Raw genomic sequence first — 21,070 nt, forward strand, 5'->3', positions numbered from 1 at the left:
CTAGTCCCCATGGGCATGGCTGCATTCCTGCCCAGGGCCGGTCCTGGCATTGGAGGCCTCCCTCTGCCACTCCACTCCAGGTGCTCAGAGGGCCACCGAGACTGCTAGAAGACTGGGGAGCCATCGCCTCCCAGCTCAAGCAAGGGCACCCCGGAAGCCTCAGCAGCTGCGCTCAGAGACCTGGAGGAAGGGAGGCAGTGGCAGGCCTGGGGATGGGGACTGGTAGCCCCTTCAGGCAGTGCCAGTCCCGCCAATGCAAGATTCCAGCCTTTCAGGCTCTGCCAGGGGTCGCTCGATATTGCTTGATTGGTTTAAAAGTTTTATAAGGCCACCCATCTTAAACGTATCTCTGGGCGAGTCAGGTTTATGAGAACAGTTGTGCCCAGCCTGGTGGGAAAATCTGCATCTGTCCGAATTTAGCTGGCACAGCTGCTTCCAGGCCTTGACTTGGGGATCAGGAGCCCAGAGACTCCTCTTGATGACCAAATGGGCTGCTGCTCTCAGGACTGGCATCTGGTGGGGCCTCTGACTGGCATTTGGGCTTTGCCATCGGGCACTCTGCAGGCCAGAAAGTTCATATGCAGCCAAGAGTGAAACTGTCCCATGCACAAGAGGAGGACAAAGGCCCTGTGGCTCTCTCAGGGCACCCCATCGGTGGGGCCAGAAGCGGGGCGAGGCTGAAGCAGGACTTGTCCTTTAGCCTCTCCTACTGTATGACAGCAAGATGCTCCCGGGGACTGAAGCAGCCGGAGCCTCCCAGTCGGACGTGGCGGCCCTTCCGGGGAACCCCCTCTGACCGGATCCCTTCCAAGGACTGGTCCCCACAGAATGCCGTGGGCATAGCAGGTTGCAACCCATCAGGTGTACCATGTTGACTCCAGAGAAGAAATTTAACAGGGAAGACAGCCACCCCACTACAGGCCAGGCAGGACAAGGCCAGGCCTGGCCGAAGGTGGACAAGGGAAATGCTACATGTGGGCATCTTCCTCGTGACTACATTTGCATCTTTAAGTATTTTCAGGAAAGTCTTTAGCCAACAGGGAACGACAGTTCTTACACACCTGGCAAAAATGGGGTGGGGCAGGGCAATTACCTGGGGACTCTTGTGGCACACAAAGTTGTGCCATCTTCCTTTGCCTTCAGTGACCCAAAGTCTTTGTTTAGTGCCGGGTGTGAGACAATATTCATCTTGCCAGTTGTGTATATTGCTCCTAAGTGTAAATGTGTGATTTTTAATCATTCCCAGTGCATTTTAAGCCTGATCTCCCTCAAACAGCCAGTCGCTCAGAGACCAAAGGGCAAAGCTCATGCAGCGTTGGAAGGAAGTCTGCAAAGGCAAATTTTTAGAGGTTTTTCTAGTAAGAAATGGATGTTTTTTTTGTTTAAAATCATATCCTCGTGCTAACAGTGGAAATGCATCTTCATCAAAAACAAGTAAGTCCCAGTGGAATTTGACCCCAGGTAGGGAGCCAAAGCTGATAAAGGTCCCCCGCCCAGAGGAGGGAAAGGGCCCAGAGAAGCCTTGGCAAAGCTGCCCCACCAATCACGGCTCGCCTATCCCAAGGCAATTAGCACCGCTAATTGCCTCGTTCTCTTCCCCTCCGCAGTTCTGCATCAGGCCTGAAGACGGGAGCACCGCCCCAGCAGGGAGGGAGCGTGTGGCAAGGGCTCGGCTGGTCCGCTTGCCCACCACCCCGCCTGTTCCAGGGGGCGCTGCTGTGGGGGGGGTGCGGGGAGGCCGAGCTGGAGGCAGCCAGGCGTCTGGGAGAAGGGCAGGCTGGGCCACCTTGGACAGCAGCCCTGAGCAAAGGGGCAGGAGTTGCCTTCCCTGCAACCCTCCAGCCAGTCCTTTCCCTGGCAAAGAACTGAGCCGAAGCGGGTGGAAATATCTCCCTGCCCCAAAACAAGAAGGAAGAGCCCCCCAGTCAGGAGCAGTGTACCTCTTGGGATGTGTCGCTGAGCAGCAAAAGGAGGGGGCAGCAGCCCCTGGGCATTGTGTCCCTCCACCCACCGCTCCAGCCAGGAGAAAGCAAGGGGGAGGGAGGGGAACCCCCTGCAAATTCCTCTGCACCCCAACAGCCAGCTGCCCAGTGAGGATCCGTTGTCACTCTTCAGACAAGTCAAGGGGGCTTTGCCTACCAGGACGGTGGGGGTGGCAGCCTGGCCCCTGAAGATACCTATGGTTAGGGTTGGGGTCAGTTATCCTGCCTGCCACCTTCTTTCCTTGGCAGGAAATGCCCAAAGTGCCTCCTGGCACCTTTGCGTTGCATTAAAAGGCAAAATTTGGGCCCCTGAGCTTCAGAGGATGCCAAGACGGAGCAGATCTCTCAAAAGCCTTTCCGTTAAATTGCTCACTGAAGAAAGCGGGGCTGCCTGAGGCTTGCCCTGCTCTGGCCAAAGGGGGAAGACTGAAAGGCTGAGCCAGGGGTGCCCCAAGACTTTCCTCACCCCAAGGTGGTTTTGCTGCCCCAGTACCCGCTCACCCCCGGCACCCTCTTACCCACACAGGGCTATGGCAAAAAACAAAGACTGAATGCCATCCAGATTTTTGCTTTTTTTTTTAATTAATGCCCGTTCTGGCAACAGCAGAGCAGGCTTCTGGACAGCCAATGTTCATCAGCAGAGAACCAGCTCCTTCAGGGCAGATGTCCTGATGAACAAGCCAGCGCAGCTGCTAGCCGAGGGGCAGCGTTGCCCAGACAGCCACTGCCGACTGCCCAAACTCTGCAGACAAAGGCTCACGGCAGGCACAAACAACGCCCAGCTCGGTGGCGGTTGCTTCCCAAACGGCACCCACTCCGTCTCACTGGGCTCTGATCCTGTGCTTGCTAAGCCCCATCCTGGGGGCTCAGGAGAAACCAGCCCGCCCTGAGACCGAGACCCACACCGGGGAAAGAAGATGGTAAGGGAAGGCCAGGCCAGGGAGGGCCTGGTGGCAGCTGGTTGGCAAGGGAGACGGCGCCCCTTTGCCCAGGGCACAATGTGAGCTCTTGGGGCAGCTAAGGCAAAGCCGGAGCCAAGGGGGTGTCTGGGCTAAGGGCCGGCCCAGAGCTGGACAGGAGCTCCCCAGGGCTGGGCAAGAGAGGGCCTGTGGGCTGAGCAGCTAAATTTCGCTGCTCTCCCAAGTGGGTCAGAGTGCCGCCCCCCTTCCTGGGCCAGGGGGCTGCCGAGCGGCCAACGGCATCCTGGAGGCGAGCCCATGCCCGGGAATCACTGCTCCGGACGGCCTCGCACAGCAGCTGGGCCTGTTCCCGCAGCTGGGCCAGCTCCCGCTGGGTGCTGCTGTTCTGCCGGAGCAGTTCCTTGGTCCGTAGTGTGATGGCCAGCAGCCCTGACCTACGCAGGATCTCCACCGTGTTGCGCAGGTGGTGCTGTCTCGCCAGGCTCTGCCCCCCCAGCCTCCTGGCACCCTTGATAACCGCTCTGCCCCCAGCAGAGGCTAACCCAGGACAGGAAGGCAGGGGGGGGCGCGCAGGCCCCTCCGGGCTCCCAAGGGCAGAAGTCTGGGGGCTGCCAGGCAACTCTTCTGGAGGTTCCTCACAGGTGTCCTTTGGGGCTTCCGCCACGCAGAACTGCTTGTGCCTGCCGGGCTCTCCCGCTGGGCTGGGTCCTTCCTCAGCCTGCCGGCCTGGATGACAAGCGATTCTGGGGTAAGTGCGGAGGGTGGGGAAGTGGATCTCCTTGGCAGAGGGCTTCTGGCTGGGAAGCGTGGGCTTCAGAAAGGCCATGGGCTCCTGGAGGAGGAGGAGGCGGGCTGCAGAGCAGTGGTGACTGTCCAGGGGGTGCTGGTTGCTCCAGGCCAAGAAGGGGGCTGTGGGGGACACTCCCAGGGTCTGCAAGAGGGGCAGGGCGTCAGAAGGGGGCTTCCCTGGGTTGGGTGCCCACCCAGCCTCACCACCAACGGCATCCAATTCCTGCAGGCAAGGGGAACCCACCCCCTGGTGTGACCAGGCTGGGGCAGCCAGGCCAGGGGGACGGGACTGGCCAGCCACACAGGGGGCTACCTGTTTGGGGATCATGTTCTTGATGAGGTAGCGAGGCGCCAGCAAAGCAGGGAAGGTGCTGGCCAGGAGCCCCCCCTTCGCTTTCTGCAACTCAGCTGGCCCCGGGGGCAAGCAAGGGGCGGCCTGGTCCTCGTTGTCCGTCTGCTCAATCGCACTCAGGGACTCCGAGCTCCTGTCTGTGCAGAGGAGGAGGGAAGCAGGTCAGGGCAGCGAGAGGGCAGGTGGGTGGCCCCTGCCACGAGTGCTCCTGGCCATGGAATCCCCTGGTGGCTGCCACTTCTGCAGCGCAGCCCACGCCGTGTGGGGCAACCTTCACCTCCATCCAGCACCCCCCGCCAATTGACTCCCCACTCCTGGGACAGGCAGAGACCCTACCCCAGCAACGGGGCTGCTGCAGCAAGACCTCCAGCAAGGGTCCATACCTGAAAATCCGGAGTCCTTTTCTCCTTCACTCGCTGGGCAGCTGGGCTTGGGGGGGCCATAATGGGTGGCCCTTTCAATCTTCTCAGGCTGCCCCACATGGACACCCCACTTTGAACCTGGCCTGGCCAACGGGCTCCTCGCCTCCCTTGCAGGCCAGGAACGGGAGGCCGAGGGCTCATTCGAAGGCATGACTGCGCCTCTCAGTTCTCTAAGGGGGGCAAAAATGGGGGTGGGAAAGATGGAATAGTCAGGAAACCCCACAAAGCAGAACCCCTAACCCGCCACAAACATGGCACCCGGCAGCATCTGAAAGGCTCGTTCCCCGTGCCCCTCCTGAACCATGAAACCCCTGCTGGGCGGAAGCAGGCATGCTAACGGGGTCCCCTCCGCAACCCCCCCAAAGGGCAGGCACCAAAGGGCAGAGCAGAGCCACTTCACGGGCACCCCTAGTCTCCAGGGACTGAGCTGGGGGGGGATTTATCTTGGGGAAGTCCCTATTCCATCAGTGGAGGGGCTGCAAGAAATGCATCCCACCCACCAAACCACTGGAGCGCTATCTCTGCAGTACCACAGAGGCCACCATACGGCGCCAGTGGGACCCATCCACCTTCCCCTGTGGGGGCGGAGGGAAGGGGCTGTCTTGGCAAGGAAGGGGCCTTGCCTGCGTGCGGTTGAGGGTGTCCTGTGAAAAAGAGAAGCAGCGGATGGCCCTTGGGGAGGGGGTGCCCATTTGGACTCAGCCTGTGCGCCCGTGAACCCACCCCTGGCACTTCTTCAGTGCTCAGTCTGGCCTTCCTTCGCTGAGAATCGCAGGGCCCCTCCGGCTGGCCGCGGTGTGCTCAGTGCCCGCCCCTTTCCTCGGGGGTGGGCAGCAGGGTGCCCGAGTGGGCGGTGCCTGGAGCACCGGGCCTACCATGTGCTGCAGCAGCCCAGGGAGGCGGGTGCGGAGGGCTAGTGAGCCTGCCTGGTTGCTCGGCTCCCTCCTCTCCGGCTGGAGGAGAGGGGCTTGTGGGCTTTGCAGCCATGGGCACGGCTTCAGCCTCTCCCTGGTGGCAGACCCAAGCCCCCTTAATGACAGCCAGGCAGCCCAGTGGGCTGGAGAAAGCGGCAGCACCGTCGCTGTCCTCCAAGGCCGGAATGCCAGACACCCCCCTCCCACACTCGTCAGGCTGATCTCCTGGCCACTTTCTGGGCTATGCAACTAATCCAGGCCCTTCCTTCTCCTAACCATCCGATCCAGTGCATTACTAACCTCCCCGTCTCGTTCTATCACCATCGCCAACTCAGGGATGGCGCCTCTGGGGAGAAGGGAAAGCTGGTGAAGACAGCTCAGCCCCCCCCCCCCGGGCTGATGGGTGGTGCAGAGGGCCTGACTTATCTGTGCAGCATCCAAGCCCCATCCTGCCCCAAATGCTGAGATGTGGCTAGTGAGGGACCACCGCTTAAAGCGTGCCAAGGGGCAAGTCCTCAATCTGCTCAGCCCTCACGGTCCAGCCCTTGTGCCCCACCAAGGCGAGCTCTCAAGTCCCCCCCCCCCCCGTCAGCTTGCTGGCCACATATCTGCTTAGCATCTTCCCAGGGAAGGGAGGGGCAGGTGGGAGGGGGGAGGGAGGGTCCAGTCTCTGCTCCTGGGAGGCCGCCTCCTCCTCCTCCTCCTCCTCGCATTCAAAGACAGGCGATTGCCTCTGCTCTGTGCCCAACCAGCCCAGCTCCAAACAATGGAATGCAGCAGAGGGGATCCTCCTACACACATGTGCATGTACACACACACACACACACACAGAGAGAGAGAGAGAGAGAGAGAGAGAGAGAGAGGTTGGGGATCACCCAGAAGAGTGATTTCTAGCTCCTGTAGCTGAGCTCTGGGCAAAGAGAGCAGAACATCTGGAAGAGAGGCCAGTGCACGGCTGGTGGCTCTCCCGGCACCTCGGGCAGCCCTTCCCTTCCTGGGCCCACCCATCATCCCCACCCTGAAGCCCCAAAAGCAAGACCCACATTTCAGCTGCCCTCCCCCATTTCTAATAGCCAGACAGTCGTGCACCTCTGCCACAGCCTCCCCCATCGCTAAAACTCCCATCATGCACCTTTCAGGTCGGAGCGAAAGGAGCCCCCATTTGGCACAGCTTTGGAGGGGCACCCCCAGCAAGCTAAAGGTGCCGGGCCTCTTTTGGCAGCACCTTTGTGTGCTCTGCAGATCCCAGCTGCCCTTCACAGCCTTGTGAAACAACCCGCTGCAATCGAGGGAGAGCGAGTTGGAGAAAATAGATCTGGGCGATTACTCTGCAGCCCGTGACTGAAGCAACCCCCCCACCCAGCTGATCCCTCCTCCCACAAATGCTGGACTAAATCACCATCAACTATGGTTTGGTAACAGGCCAAAAAGTCAAAGCTGACACCTGCTACCAGCACAAGGAAAGAGCAGTAATGGGATGGGAGGAGGAGGGAATAGCTGCAGACAGATCCAGGGCCCTGAGTTAGCTGGGGGGGCAGCCAATCCCCCTCCCCCGGATTAATCTGTCCACCCCCAAGAGGCTCACCTACCTGCTGAATGGGGCAGAGACGGTCTCTCACCTGCTCCTATGTCCTCAGCCAACTTTCTTCCACCCTAACTAAGAAGGAAAGCGGGGAGGGGGGTTGGCAAATGGAAGGGAAGCCCCCACCCTCTCGTGCACGCATGCACAGATCACCCCAGAGACTTCTGGACGGGGTTTGGAAGGACTGCCCCACATGGAACGCACACTTGCTCATGGCCACCTCACTCTGTTCATTGCACGCTCACCCCACCTCCTGCCAGGCAGAGCAGAGGCGAGGGTGGCTACATCGTGTGAGTGTGCAGGTGCACACAGGGACACACAGGAGCAAACACAGAGGATCTCTTCCCTTTTTTCCTCTTTCCAAGGATCAAAATCACGGGAAGTATTAGTTCCTCTTTATAAAGCCTTAGTAAGGCCACATCTGGAATCCTGCACCCAGTTTTGGTCATGTTACAAAAAAGATGTTGAGACTTTGTAAACTGCAGAGAAGAGCAACTAAGATGATTAAGGGCCTGGAGATTAAAAGATATGACGAACTGAGTTTGGCAAGTCTAATGAAGAGAAGAACAAGTGGGGACATGGTAGCAATGCTCCAATATCCGAGGGGCTACCATAAAAAAGAGGGGATCAGCCTATCCTGCAAAGCAGGGGTCCTCAACCTTGGCAACTTTAAGACTTGTAAACTTCAACTCCCAGAATGGCGTCTTCCTACCCGAAGGCAGGAGAAGCAATGGATGGAAACTAATCGAGAATCCAGTTAGGACCAAGAAGAAATTACCTGACATTGAGAACAATTAATCAGTGGAGCGGCTGGCCTTCAGACGTTGTGGGTATTCTTTTACTGGAGGTTTTTAAGAAGAGACTGGAGAACCAACTGCCTGAAATGGTACAAGGTCTCCTGCTTCAAGGGGTTGGACTACAGGACCTCCAAGGTCCCTTCCAGCTGTATTCTGGTTGATGTGTATGTGCCGGCCATCACATCAGAGACCCCTCACAGCTAACTTTCGGCACAGCAGCTGACCCATCCTAGGCCCAAGGAAGACAGGGAAGCCAAGGGGTGCCAGCCAAATGGAGCACAGATTACCAGCTGCTCTCAGGTGGACATGCCTGCACGTTCGTGCCTAGCCCAATGGTTCCAGAGCCCAGACGGTGGAAAGCCAGCAGCTGCTTGGGAGGCTGGGAAAAGCTCCTGGGACCACTTGGGACATCAGCAGGGACCTTAGAAACAGCAGCTTTTAGGGGGGTAACCAGCAGGATGATTGCAACCTGTCTCACGGAGAGGGGGTGCAGAAAGCCCCCTCCCCTTCTTTTCTTGCTAGCTAGAGTCCTTCAAGCTGCTTCTGTGCCTCCACGGGTCTCCTCTTCACTCACCTGCCCCAGCACGAGGCAACCAGGCAGCCACAAGGCCCCACCCGACCCTGGGAACCGAGCCGGGACTGGCGGCAGGAGGGCCTTTCCGCTGTACCTGCTCAGCCTGGAATGCTACCTGCAATTCCCCTCAAAGCCTGACCTGTCACTGCACGTTGTTTTTTTTTTTGTTCGTCAGAAAGTTCATTTCTAACTGTACATTTTCCCCTGCTCTCTGCACCTGTTGTGATAACTTATCTGGTAACCATAGTGAATCCCATATGACTAGTTATATTATGGTTTCAGTCTGTTTAGTGCGCATGTCTAGAAGAGGTTCTCACAGTGTTTATCTTTATTGTTTTATTCACCTTTGCTGTTACTGTCTGTTACGTTAGGATGTAGTGAGCTAGCTCTCTTTATAATATATATATTTAGGTTTTATATTTTTGTAAGTAAAAGGTATTTAGTAAGATTATGCGTCGTGTTTTTATTGCCTTCCTGCATGCACTGTGAGGTGTTCTCACAATGAATCGTTAAAGGTGCTTCCAAGCAAAGGCATCACGCAGAGATGCAATCATATTAGCTTTATTCATGATAGATCAAAGAGAAAGAGATACTTGGCATGAAAGCATTCATGCCTGCATGTGAGAGAGAAATAAAATAAAACAAGCTAACATTACATGACTAAAAGAAGGACTAAGAACTAGAAGGAGAAATGGAGACTAGAAGCTAGAACAAAGAGCAGCCTCTTGTGCAGAGGTATTTATGGGGGGTCTTGGTCCCTCCCTGACCATAAAACACTCCCACCAATGGGGCTGTGGGTCCGAGACCCTTGGCTCATCAGTGGAAGCAAAGAAGCCTCTTTGCCTCCATCTGATGACCCTTTTGGGGAACTGCCAATGGCTGGCACTAAACATCTAACATGCACATCATGGACGGTTGGCCCGAGATGTTCCAAGAGGACCACAAAGGGAATCCCTCCAAAACGGTATTCGTGGCAAGTAACAAAAACACCTGTACCTTTGATTTGTAATGTTACACTTCCACCTGAGAAGTTCACACAGATCAAACATCTTCCTGAATCAGAACAAGATAAATGGTTTGAGGCAATGCAGGCTGAAATGGAAAGTCTAAAGAAACTCCAAGTGTTTACGCCTGCAAGCCCTCCAGCAAACAAGAAAGTTATTGGTACTCGATGGGTCTACAGGATCAAAAAGAAGCCGAATGGTGAGTCGTTGTACAAGGCCAGACTCGTAGCCCAGGGTTTTGCTCAACGTTATCCTGAGGACTATACAAATACATACTCACCCACAGTGCGGACTGAAAGTGTGAAAATTGCTTTAGCCACTGCAACTATCCTTGGCCTGGAAGTTTTCCAGTTCGACGTTGAAACGGCTTATCTACACGCTGATCTTGACGAGGACATCTACGTCAAAGGTCCTCCAGGTTTCCGACAGCAAGAAGGGGATACCTGGTTTCTACACAAAAGTCTTTATGGTCTGAAACAGTCTGGTTTAATGTGGTACTTATGTCTTTCTGACAAACTAAATTCAATGGGCTTTATTAAGTCCGAAACAGATGAATGCGTGTTTACTAAAAGATCCGGTAATAGGTATGAGATAATTCTTGTTTATGTCGATGATATTGTTTATATTGGTCCAAATAAGCAGATGAGTGAGGTTTTTGCTAAAGCTTTACAAAAGTTTTTCACATTGAAGTCTTTATTTATTTATTATTTATTATTTATTTATTAATTTAATTTATATACCGCCCTTCTCTCAAGAGACTCAGGGCGGTGAACAGGGCAATACATAAAAGTTAGATACAAAAATTAAAATTAAAATTATTAAAACATGATTAAACAATGCCCATAAATACAAATTTAAAATTGAAGTTATTAATAAAAATCCCACCCCGTCCCATCAGGCCAGGCCCGCTTGTTTAAAGAGATGGGTTTTAAGGTCGCGCCGGAAGGAGCGGAGATCGGGCGCCATCCGGAGCTCAACCGGAAGATGGTTCCATAAATCCGGTGCACCCACAGAGAACGCTCTCCCCCTGGGGGCCACCAGTCGGCATTCTTTGACCGGCGGCACCCTGAGGAGGCCCTCTCTGTGGGAGCGTACTGGGCGGAGGGAAGTTGACGCCGGCTGCAGGTGCTCCCCAAGGTATGTATTAACACTTATTTAGGTGTTCAAATTGCCAAAACTCAGAAGGGGTTTAGTCTCACACAAGAAGAGAAGATTGAACAACTGTTACATCACTGTAACATGGAGGACGCTAAGTCTGTAAGTATACCCATGCAAACTGACTTTCACATTTTGGCACATGAACCAAGTCCTGAGTTCGAAGATCAAACACTATATCACTCAGTCATTGGGTCGCTGCTGTATATTAGTAGTTGGACTAGACCCGACATTGCACTTAGTGTTAATCTTTTATCACGACACGTAGGCAAGGCAAAACAGTTTCATTGGACATGTGTTAAAAAGTTATTGAGGTATCTAAAACACACTAAAGACATGAAGTTGTTGTTGGAACCCACACATACTGACTATGCAGAGTTATGTTGTTATGCAGATTCAGATTGGGCGAGTGATAAGAAGTCACGGAAAAGTACATCAGGTTACATGATGTTCTTAAATGGATGTCCTGTTCACTGGCATGTGCGTAAACAGAATTTTGTTTCTTGTTCTTCTACAGAAGCTGAGTATGCTTGTGTGTCTGATGCATGCAATTCTTTAACCTGGTTTGATGCTTTAGTCACAGATATCTGGACACATCCAATTCGACCGATCACAGTGATGGAAGATAATGAATCTGTGGTTTATATTTCTGAAACACGTTTTACAGGTTCAAGGTCCAGACACATTGACATCCGATATCAAAACATAAGGCAACTGGTTAAACAAGGTTTTGTGACATTACAGTATGTGCCTACACGTGATCAAATTGCTGACATGCTGAACAAACCACTTCCTACAGCCCAGCATGAGTATCTGCGTGAGAAGATGTGCCTTACTTGAGTCTTCACTTTGCTGACGAAAGAAGGGGAATGTCACTGCACGTTTTGGTTTTTTTGTTCGCCAGAAAGTTCATTTCTAACTGTACATTTTCCCCTGCTCTCTGCACCTGTTGTGATAACTTATCTGGTAACCATAGTGAATCCCATATGACTAGTTATATTATGGTTTCAGTCTGTTTAGTGCGCATGTCTAGAAGAGGTTCTCACAGTGTTTATCTTTATTGTTTTATTCACCTTTGCTGTTACTGTCTGTTACGTTAGGATGTAGTGGAGCTAGCTCTCTTTATATATATATTTAGGTTTTATATTTTTGTAAGTAAAAGGTATTTAGTAAGACTATGCGTCGTGTTTTTATTGCCTTCCTGCATGCACATCATGCATTCTCTGAAGCACGGTCCTTCGCCCTCTACAAAGGTGCTTTTTACCTTGACATGACCAGCATCACAAACTACACAATCCCGACATCCGCACCAGGCTGGCCTGCAGCTGCAACCCTTGGGACTCGGCTCTTGTGCCCAGCCTCAGGTGGGGCTCACGCAGCAAAAGGAGGACGGGAGGGAAGAGCCCCTCCAAGCCACGACCACCCCCCCAAACAGCCCCGTTGCAAACGGTCTGGCGCCCCTTCAAGGGACGCCCCTCAGCCGGCGGGGGCCGCCTCCGCATCGCCATGGGGCAAGACAAGCGGGGCGCCCGGAGGCGCGGCCGGGAGGGCGGCGGGCGAGGCTCAGGCCGGCGGGACGCCCTCCTCGGCGGCCCGGGCGTCGGGTCGAGCCCCCTTTCCCGGGGGCGCCTGGGCCAAAGGCTGCTCCCACCCCGCGACCCTCGCGCTCCGCCAGAGACCCGCGGCCGACCCCCGCGGCCGCCCTTGCAGAGGAGCCCCTGCTTGGGGGCGCTCCCGCGGAGCAGCCCCGCCTCGGAGGGCATCTGGGAAGATGGGCGGAGGCCAGTGGAGGGAAGGGGAAGCCCGCGCCCAGAGAACGCGGCTCTAGTCCTCGTGGAGGAGGTCGGAAACTGGGATCGCGCAGCCCCCGCCTGCTCGTTTCGCGAAGCAAGCAGAGCACGGGCACGCCCCCCAGTTGACCGGCAGCCGCAAAAGCCAATAGGCTGCTCCCTCGTCCCGCGGGAGCCGGGCGCGGGAGCCACGTGCGGAGCGAGGCGCCCGGTCTGCGGCCACGTGAAGGGCGGGCCCAGTGCGGGACACGTGCGGGGGCGGAGCCAAAGGTGCCTCTCGTCGGGCTGCCTCACCTCCCAATGGCCCTTTCGTGGGCTTTTGGCTCCGCCTCCCGGGTCCCGAGGCTGCTCCCGGCCGAGCCAAGCCAGGCGGGCAGCGCCATTCCAGGGTCAGTTCGGGATTGTTGTGAGCCGCCAGAGCTACCGCCCCACCCAGCGGAAGGACTAGCGAGGTCCCGCGGCTAGAGCGGCGAAGCAGCAGTCTAAGAAGTTTCGGGTTCGAAGCCGCTTTTCGCCGGCGGGGAACCATAGAGCTCGGATCGCCAGAGCGCCGCCGCGGAAACCATGCGCTCCGAGCCCGCCTCTCAGCGACCGGAAATAAGCCCCCCCCACAGGGTCTGAGATGGTGCGCGTGCGCCAGAAAGGGAACGCCCAATTGGTCCCGCAGCGGGACGCGGGTCGGCGGCGCCTGCGGAAAAGCAGGCGGAAATCCTATCGGTGAAGCTCAACCGTGCGGGGGGGGGGAGCCTGGCCCCTGCCCCCTTCTCTGTCTCGCCGGAAGGGGGTCTGGGCGCGCCGCCACACAAGGGCAGCCCCGGTCAGCGCGGTTGTCATCCGGCAGGTGCAGAGGGCGCTCGACGGACGGAGAGCCGATTCGAGAAATAAGTGAAAATCTGCCCGCCTGCGGGAGATCTGGCAGCTGCCCCCTGCGCGCCGGATCCTGGCCGGGAGGAGGAAGAGGAGCGGCCCATGGAGCCCCCGGGGCCCAAGCAGGCCAGGAGGTTCGCCCTGAGGACGCCGGGGGAGGCGGAGGAGGCGGCCGCGGTGAGCAGCGGTCGGGCGGGAGCAGCCCCGGGAGGAGCCGGCCGCTTCAGGGCTGAACGCCCCCTCCCTCCCGGGCGGGGCCGGGCTGGGGCGAGGGGGCGTTCAGGAAGCCCAGGCTCGGTCCCCCCTCCAGCCCTTGGGGACGGGGCCCCGCCGGGGAGAGCGCAAAGGCAGGGGAAGGGATGCCAGTTGAAGCGCGGGAGCCGTTTGTGCCGGGCGTCGGGGACCCTCGTCCGTTCACCGGGAAGGAGGCATGGGGCTTGCTCCTTTTCTGGAAGATCTCCCAGCAGCGCAAGGGGAAGCCTCTGGTGACAGTAACACGCCTTCTGCACACTCTTTCTTGTGCCCACGTAGGGATTGGAGGCCAATTCCCCGCTTGCCCCTCTCCAGCTCCTCTCCTCCCACTCCCTACCCCCAACAGCTACCTCCTTGAGTTTTGCTGAGTGATCCGTGAATCTCTTTGCAGATCTCTTTCCCTTGACTTGGGTGATTTGGGCCCTTAACCTGTACCCAGAAAGTCTGCAGAGGAAAATCTCTCTGAGGGGCTGCCATCTCTCCTTTCAGCATCTGAAACGGATCCTTCGCCCTCTCGTTCCCAGGTGAAGCCTCTCTTCAAACCCACTTCAGCAGCCAGAGCCGCAACAGTCCCTGAGCCCTTAGCTGCACCAAGGGGGACATCCTACACAGACTACATCGTTGGGCAAGGCGTGGCCTCCTCTTCTTCCTGCGCTGCTGCTCAGCTGAAACCCACCTCTGCTGCTCCCGCCGCATCGGCCAGGAACATCTTGGAAGAAGCCCCTCCGGAGAACCAGGATGAGAGTGCTGTGCCCCCCAAAAGCACCGCGGAAGACAAAGGTTCCCCCTTGAACCCCACAGCCCCCAAAGCAGGGGCCAAGCACAACACTATTATCGTCAGTCCCCGGCAGGTGAGATGAAGCAGGCAGGCCAGCAGGGAACATTCCTGGTCAGCTTCCCCATTTTGGCAGCCTGGCTATTGCGAGGCCAGTCTTTCAAGGCAAGTGTGTCCAATGCTCAGGGACAGCTGTCCAGGAAGGTGGCAGGACTGGGTGCAACTATTCTTCACGTCCAGTGCAGACCGCTTAGAAGATCAGCTTTCCCCTGCTTCGATGTCAGGATTCCCCAAACACCCTAGGCCAGGGGTGTCAAACTGCCAGCCCGCGGGCCAGCCGCATCATGCAGAAGCCGCGCCCATCCCATTGCCAGCAATGGCAAAACTGTCCTGATACATTGCGTGATGTCATGTGACGTCACGAGTTTGACATGTCTGCCCTAGGCACTACTGAGAATTCTGGGTACTGGCCTTTCTAACTGGCCCGCCCTCTCACCGGTTCCTGTCCTTTCCTGCTCCTTCAGCAGAAGACAAGGCCTTTCTCCACACCCTGATGAAATACCTCCGCTTTCTTCAGGAGGTCCCACATACTGCTGATGCTTTTGGAGCCCAATGACAGCTTCTCGCCTGGCCTCACAGAAGTGGGCTGCCTGCCTGCTTCTTTGACCACAGGCAGGTGGGAATTCCTTCCCAATGACAGTGGACTCTTTTCTGCCCTCAGAGGGGGAACCCCATTCTGAAGTTTATCCGCAACGTGCCTTGGGAATTTGGCGAAGTTGTCCCAGATTATGTGTTGGGCCAGAGCACGTGTGCCCTTTTCCTGAGGTAAGCAGAGGAAGCTCAGATTAACTTCCACCACAAGCTATTCAGGTAGCTGATTTGGGGGAAAGTGTTTTTATAGTTAACTGTAAACGTACTTGCATGTATAGTAATATCAGTTTTGAATGCAAGCTTTGCCAGTTGAAACACAGGAGTGCTTTTTGCCAGAAGTAGGGGACCCACGTCTGTTCACAATTGAAAAGGAATTGAGCTTATTCCTTTTTCCTGAAAAAAATCACATAGTACCGCAAGGGAAACCATCTGACATGAGGTAAACCTTCTGCAAATTCTTTTTCAGGTCCAAAATGCTGTTTCCCTCTTGGTATAAGCAGAATGCTCTCCATTCTTTCCCGTGGAGCATTTAAAATTGTTGCTAAACTTCCCACATTAAGAGTTGGTGAAATGTACGGCCTGAAAGGCAACAGCCCATTTTACCCACATGGAGATAAAGATTTAGGATGCGTATTGCAGAATCCAATGCAATCAGAATCAGGCCTCTTTTTTCAATCATTATTGCGACATTATTGAAGTTTGATAAAACCAAATCTTGATAGCTGTTTCCTCTTTGAAAAGGACAAATTGTACTGACGTTTCTCTTTCTAGCCTCCGGTACCACAACCTGAATCCAAATTACATCCATGAGCGGCTGCGTAACTTGGGGAGGACGTACCAGCTGCAGGTGCTCCTGCTTCAGGTTGACGTGGTGAGATATAGCCCCCCCCAAAAAAAAATCTGTTACCTCCTTCCCGCTTCGGACAGCCAATTCCATGGATTTCCTTGCCCCGTGTCCCTTTGCTAGCCCAGTGTCCACTAACAAACTCAGGCCCACAATGCTTCTGTTCATTCTCTGTGGCTGCTGAGTTTGGCAGCTGCCAGGATGCCTGCAGGGCTGGGCCCATTGCAGGGGAAGATGCTGGAATGCAGGGCCCTTGTTGGCCTGAAGGCAGGTGGTCCTTTCTTGCTTTCCAAGGCTGGCTACCTTAACTGCAGTTCCTCTCTCGGCTCTTTCAGAAAGACCCCCACCAGGCAGTCAAGGAGCTAGCCAAGATCTGCATCCTTGCTGACTGCACCCTCATCCTGGCTTGGAGGTGAGACCCCAACGCTGGGTGGGTGGGGGAAACCTGGCTATGGAAGACCCCTGCAAGCAAGTTTCCCCTTTAAATTTTCCTTAAGACGAGATGCCCCTGCTCAGGCAGAAAGTCATGCCTAGATTTTCTCCGAGACAAACAGGAATAACCTCATAAACACCGGGCAGAGAGGCAGCTCTCATGAGCTTCCTGCAATGGCTTTCTGATCCTGTCCCACGCTTAGTCCAGAAGAAGCCGGACGTTACTTAGAGACGTACAAGGCCTATGAGCAGAAGCCGGCTGACCTGCTGAAGGAGAAAGTGGAGCGAGATTATCTCTCACGGGTAAGGCCACTTTCCTTTGGCTGGGGAGGGAGCAGGGCAGAGCCTGACTGGGGCATGCAGGGCACCTTCCCAGCCCTGGGCCCCAGCCACGAGCTGCCAGTTGCCTAGCTTTTTTCTTAAGCAGCAGAGTAGTCTCTGCTAAACTTGGCCTGGCGCTGCAGCTGCTTTGTTCTCTCCCAGGTGACCGACTGCCTGACCAGCGTCAAATCCGTGAACAAAACAGACACCGTGAGCCTGCTGTCCACATTTGGAGTGAGCCAGCCAGTTCTCTGCTAGGGGTGGGCTGGCAGGATTTGGTGCTTTGACAGCAGCCCTCCCCGGCAATGTGCAAGCCGGAAAGGGTCATCTGTGACACACACACACACCAGGCTGTTGAACTCCACTTCCCATCAGCCCTAACCAATGTAGTAAAAGCGGGAGGGATGGGACCTACAGTTCAGCAATATTTGCAGAGCCTTCCCCTTCAGTCCCAGGTGCGTGCTGGTGTGTATGCATTTGCTTCCTACTGAGCCTCTGCTGGGTCTGATGCCTGCTAATGCAGTGGGATCATTCCACTAAGTCCCTCTGCCATTACCTTGCAGTCACTGGCCAATATTGTCCGGGCGTCCAAGGAGGATCTTTCCCTGTGTCCTGGCATTGGGCCTCAAAAGGTGGGTGGAGGCTGTTGCCTCAAGCCCTCCAACCCATCGGCTGGCACAATGGAAGGGAAGCCCCTCTCCCCCCCCCCTAGTCAGAGGCTTCCTCTTTCTAAGCCAAGGAGGGCACAAGCAGCATCCCTCAGTTGCTGCCCTTAACCCTAGGGCAGCCGCCTGTGGAGCCACCAAGCCAGCACAGAGGGGAGGTGCGGCTATTTCAGTTTGGGAAGCCAAACGCGATGGTAGCCCAGTATTGCTGGACATCCTGCAGTTTGAGTCCCAACACATCTGGGGAGGCCTGACAGGAAGGTTTTCAGTGGGGAACACCTGCAAAAGAGGCCAGGTGTTTCAAAGTTTGCATGTCTGAAAGCATCTGGACTAGCCCTTTTTTTTTTGGTCTTCACTCACACGCATTCTTTCCAGGCCAAGAGGCTCTTTGACATCCTTCATGAACCATTTCTGAAGGTGCCCAAATGAGGAAGGGGCTCAAGAGCATCAGAGGATGGGCCCAGGATGATTCACCATCGTCTCTGAAACTACCAGTTTCCAATCCCCCCCCTCCCTCCAAGCTCCAGGAAGGAATGGCAACAGAGCAACTCCCTCTCGGAGGAGCAACGAAGCCCCTTATTTTGCTATGTGAACATCGCTTCCCAAAGCAGGCAATAAAACACAGGCAGGAAAAACAATGTGGCCACTCATTTTTAAGGGGAGAAATGGCAGAGAACATGGAGCCTTCCAAGGAACGCTGGCATGCAGAGCTCCCGGATTTATTTGGAAGGGCAGACAGAGCATGAACAAAACGCTCAAAAAGGCTGCTAAGCCTGGTCCTCTCCTTCCCTCCTCCTCCTCCTCCTTTTGGGTCTGGGCTTTGGAGCCTCCCTGTCAGTTTGCAATGGCTGTTCCGGCCCTGCCTCTTGCCGCAGAGGGGCGGCCCAGTCCTGCACGAGGGGCTCCAAGAGCTGCTGCGTTTCTGTCCCCTGTTCCTGCAGAGGCTTCCCCTTCTTTTTGCAGGCCAGGAGTTCCCCAGCAGGGCCCCCTCTGGCTGACCCCAGACCTCCTTCTGGAAAGCTTCTCATACAGCGGATGTCCCCCGGCTGCTCCTTGAGGGCTGCAACGGCCCACAGCTCCTCCGCCACCCTCTCTCGGCTCTTCTTCTTCTTCTTCTTGCAGCCGAAGAGTTCCTCAGCAGGGTCCTCTGTGACGGCCCCCAGACTCTCTTCTGCATGGCTCCCCAGAGAGGGGACGTCCCCCAACTCCTCTTTAAGAGCTGCAACACCCCACAGCCCCTCTGCCCCCTTCCCTGGGCTCTGCTTGATGTAGCCAGGGAACTCTCCACCTGGTTCCTCTTTCGCTGATCCCAGACCCTCTTCCGGAAGGCTCCCCAAGCAGGGGATGTCCCCTGGCTCCTCCTTGACGGCAGTGACGCCCCACAGCCCCTCCGCCCCCTTCTCCCGGCGCCTCTTTTTCTTTCTGCATCCGGAGAGTTCCCCAGCAGGGTCGTCTCCGACGGCCCCCAGACCAGGGACATCCACTGGCTCCTCCTTGATGGCAGCGACACCCCACAGCCCCTCCGCCCCAGCCCCTCGCGCGCTCTTCCTTCTCTTGGCTTTGCACCTGCCCAGCTCCGGCTCTCCTCTGCAGTCGCCCAGGCCTCCCTCCTGCTCTCGGCTCCCTTCCGGCAAGCAGGGGTCCCGTTCAGGCTGCCAGTACCTCGAATTGGGGTCCGGCGACCCCTCAGTCTCCCGGTCGCCCTTCCGCTTCTTCTCTTTCTTCCCGGCTCTCCTCCTCTGCGGCGCTTCCTCCCCTCCTGACCAGGAACCCTCCTCCGAGGGGCCCCTCAGCCGCCCGCCAAAGGCCGGGAGCGTGGCCGGCTCCGTCGCCTCCGCCGCCTCCGCCTTCGGGAGGCGCCGCTTGTCCCCAGCGCTCGCCGGCTCTCGCAGCATCCCCCCGGCGGGCTTCGCGGAGCCCCCCGGAAGCGGCTCGGGCCCCTGCGGCCGCCAGAGCTCCTGCTTCAAAGGCAGCAGCGGCCGCTTCTTGCTCCTCTTCCGCGCGGCCCCCCCGGCCGCTCCCCAGGGAGGGCGGGCGTCCCTGAGCCGCGCCCCGAAAGGGAGGAAGCGCTGCTTGAGCCCTCCCGGCACCCGGGGCGCCGGACGCTCCGCCGCCGGGAAGAGGGGCCGGGCGGCTCCGGGCTCTCCGTAGCGCTCCTGGATCCTCAGGCAGCCGCTGAACGGCTGGGCGCAGGCGAGGCCACCCGGCCGGCCGGCGGCAACCAGCAGGCGGGCGCCGCTCTCCTCCCGGCTCGCGTGGAGGCTGTAGACCCTCGGGCTGCCGTCGGGCTGCGGAGCGCTGAGCAGGCGGGGGCCCAGCAGCGTCAGGCTGCGGCCGGCGAGGCTGGAGGGAGCAGAGGCCGCGTCAGGGAGGAGCCCGGGACCCCCCGCAGCGCCCCCCCGCTCTCCCTCCCGCGCCCCCTCACCTCTCCGGCCGGAAGTCGGCGGGGGCCCTGATGAGCAGCAGCCGCGTGCCGGGCGCCGCCAGGCTCTCCGCGCAGAGGGCGGCCCCGGGGCCGAAGCGCCGCGCGCAGAACTCCTCCGGGCACTGGAAGCGGGCGGGCCCTGCGGGAAGCAACGGCGCGCTCACGGGGGGCTCCGGGTCGGGCAGCCCGTCCCGCCCCCCCCCGCCCGGTCAGCCTCCCGCCGCTCACCCGCCGCCGCCGCCGCCTCCCCGCCGGGCGGCCCCATCGCTCGCAGGCCACGTGCGGCGCCTGCGCAGCGCCTTCCGGGAGGCTCCGTGCTCGGAGGCCTCGCCTGCGCCTGCGCCGTCACGGCCCCGCCCCCCACGGGGCCGGTGTCATTCCTCCCTTAAAGGGACCGCAGACCTTCGGGGAGATTGGCGCCCCCTCTCGCCCCCCCCCCGTCTCTGGGGCAGCCCCAGGCCGGGAGGTGCTCACCGGTCAGGCTGCGGGTCCCATCATCCCAGGCCCTTGCCCAGTGCCGCGGCCGATGGGGCTGCTAGTCCAGGCCTGGCATCCCCGCATGCATTCTGGAGGCGAGCAAACCGGCTGCTTTTCGGCGGTGCCTGATGGGCACGGCAATCCCACCCGAAGTGAAGCCTGCTTGGCCTCTGCTGGCCGCGTGCAGCGCGCCGTCTTGCCGCCGGGTGTCGCTGCTGCAGCGGCGTTTGCCGCCCCGGGAGCCCGGCGGACGATTCGTGGCGCCCGGCAGCGGAAGATCCTTGCAGCAGCCGCTTCCCGAGGAGAGATCGCTTGGCGGGTGAACGCAGGGCCGCCTCGCTCTGAGGCCGGGCCTGGGGTCAAGCGAGAGGGGCAGGAGCAAGGAGACCCGCCCGCCTCTCCGCCGCGGCCGGAGGAGGAAGCCCTGCCCGGGAGGAGAGCGCCGGCCAGCTCCCCGGGCTGGCCGTGGGGCGACGACGACGGGCGGGGAGGCCGTCAGAGCCCGGGAAGGAAGGAAGGTGGAGGGCAGCCGGAGGGGCTGCTGCGCTCTGCCGCTAAAGGGGCCCCGGGCCAGAGGCGCCTGGGAGCCGGAGGGAGGGAGGTGCCCCAGATTGGGGTGCTTGGCCCGGAGGCCTGGCTGGGGGACTCCGTCCAGGTGGCGCTGGGGAAACTGAGGCGAAAGACAAGCAGGCGGCCACTTGCAGATTCCGCTGGTCAACAGATCACCCCACCCCAAATCCTAGCCCTGCCCTGCCCTGCCCTGCCCGTGCCAAAAAGCAGAGCCTGCAGAAGGCGACCCCAGGAAAGGGTGGCCAAAATGGGTATGCAAGGCTCACGGCCTGGAGGGCGGGCGGCGAAGGCCCAGGCCTCGCCTTCCTGTCCTCTGGAGCCCACAGAGGGACAGCCCCCCCACTGACGTCAGCCGTGGGTTCCTCCGCAGCCCCTTTCCCTCTTGGCCAGGAAGGGCTCATTCCTGTCCTCCAGGCCCTTGGCTTGTGCTTGGGAAGCCTCTCGCAGCTCCTTCCCAAGGAGTCCCCGGCGGGCGGCTGAAAATAGCCTCCCTTCCTCCGTTCGCCCTTT

General features: G+C 57.9%; 3 protein-coding genes across 5 annotated transcripts; 1 reads left to right on the forward strand and 2 right to left on the reverse strand.

Annotated features, from left to right (window-relative positions):
• Positions 1-2,574: 2,574 nt before the first annotated feature.
• On the reverse strand, positions 2,575-4,826 carry CIPC (CLOCK interacting pacemaker). The gene is made up of 3 exons (XM_081334675.1): positions 4,427-4,826; positions 4,005-4,180; positions 2,575-3,833 (listed from the first exon to the last, which is right to left on the reverse strand). Exons 1-3 carry the CDS (start codon positions 4,614-4,616, stop codon positions 3,000-3,002), a joined length of 1,200 nt encoding a protein of 399 aa, XP_081190801.1. The 5' UTR covers positions 4,617-4,826; the 3' UTR covers positions 2,575-2,999.
• Positions 4,827-12,554: 7,728 nt separating this feature from the next.
• ERCC1 (ERCC excision repair 1, endonuclease non-catalytic subunit) lies at positions 12,555-17,739 on the forward strand. Of its 2 annotated transcripts, XM_081334447.1 has the most exons (9): positions 12,558-13,325; positions 13,925-14,251; positions 14,897-15,000; positions 15,598-15,697; positions 16,006-16,082; positions 16,306-16,405; positions 16,586-16,657; positions 16,987-17,055; positions 17,464-17,738. In XM_081334447.1, exons 1-9 carry the CDS (start codon positions 13,251-13,253, stop codon positions 17,515-17,517), a joined length of 978 nt encoding a protein of 325 aa, XP_081190573.1. In that variant the 5' UTR covers positions 12,558-13,250; the 3' UTR covers positions 17,518-17,738. The 2 variants fall into 2 exon arrangements, with proteins under 2 accessions (XP_081190574.1, XP_081190573.1); XM_081334448.1 differs by lacking the exon at positions 16,987-17,055 and having other exon boundaries at positions 12,555-13,325; positions 17,464-17,739.
• Positions 17,724-19,835, reverse strand: POLR1G (RNA polymerase I subunit G). 2 transcript variants are annotated; one of them, XM_081334446.1, is made up of 3 exons: positions 19,748-19,835; positions 19,514-19,652; positions 17,724-19,431 (listed from the first exon to the last, which is right to left on the reverse strand). In XM_081334446.1, the coding sequence occupies exons 1-3, from the start codon at positions 19,776-19,778 to the stop codon at positions 17,856-17,858; spliced, it is 1,746 nt and encodes a 581-aa protein (XP_081190572.1). In that variant the 5' UTR covers positions 19,779-19,835; the 3' UTR covers positions 17,724-17,855. The 2 variants fall into 2 exon arrangements, with proteins under 2 accessions (XP_081190572.1, XP_081190571.1); XM_081334445.1 differs by having other exon boundaries at positions 19,742-19,787.
• Positions 19,836-21,070: the final 1,235 nt, after the last annotated feature.

This window comes from Vipera berus (genome assembly GCF_964194415.1).
Source record: "Vipera berus genome assembly, chromosome: 9".
Lineage (NCBI taxonomy): Eukaryota > Metazoa > Chordata > Lepidosauria > Squamata > Viperidae > Vipera > Vipera berus.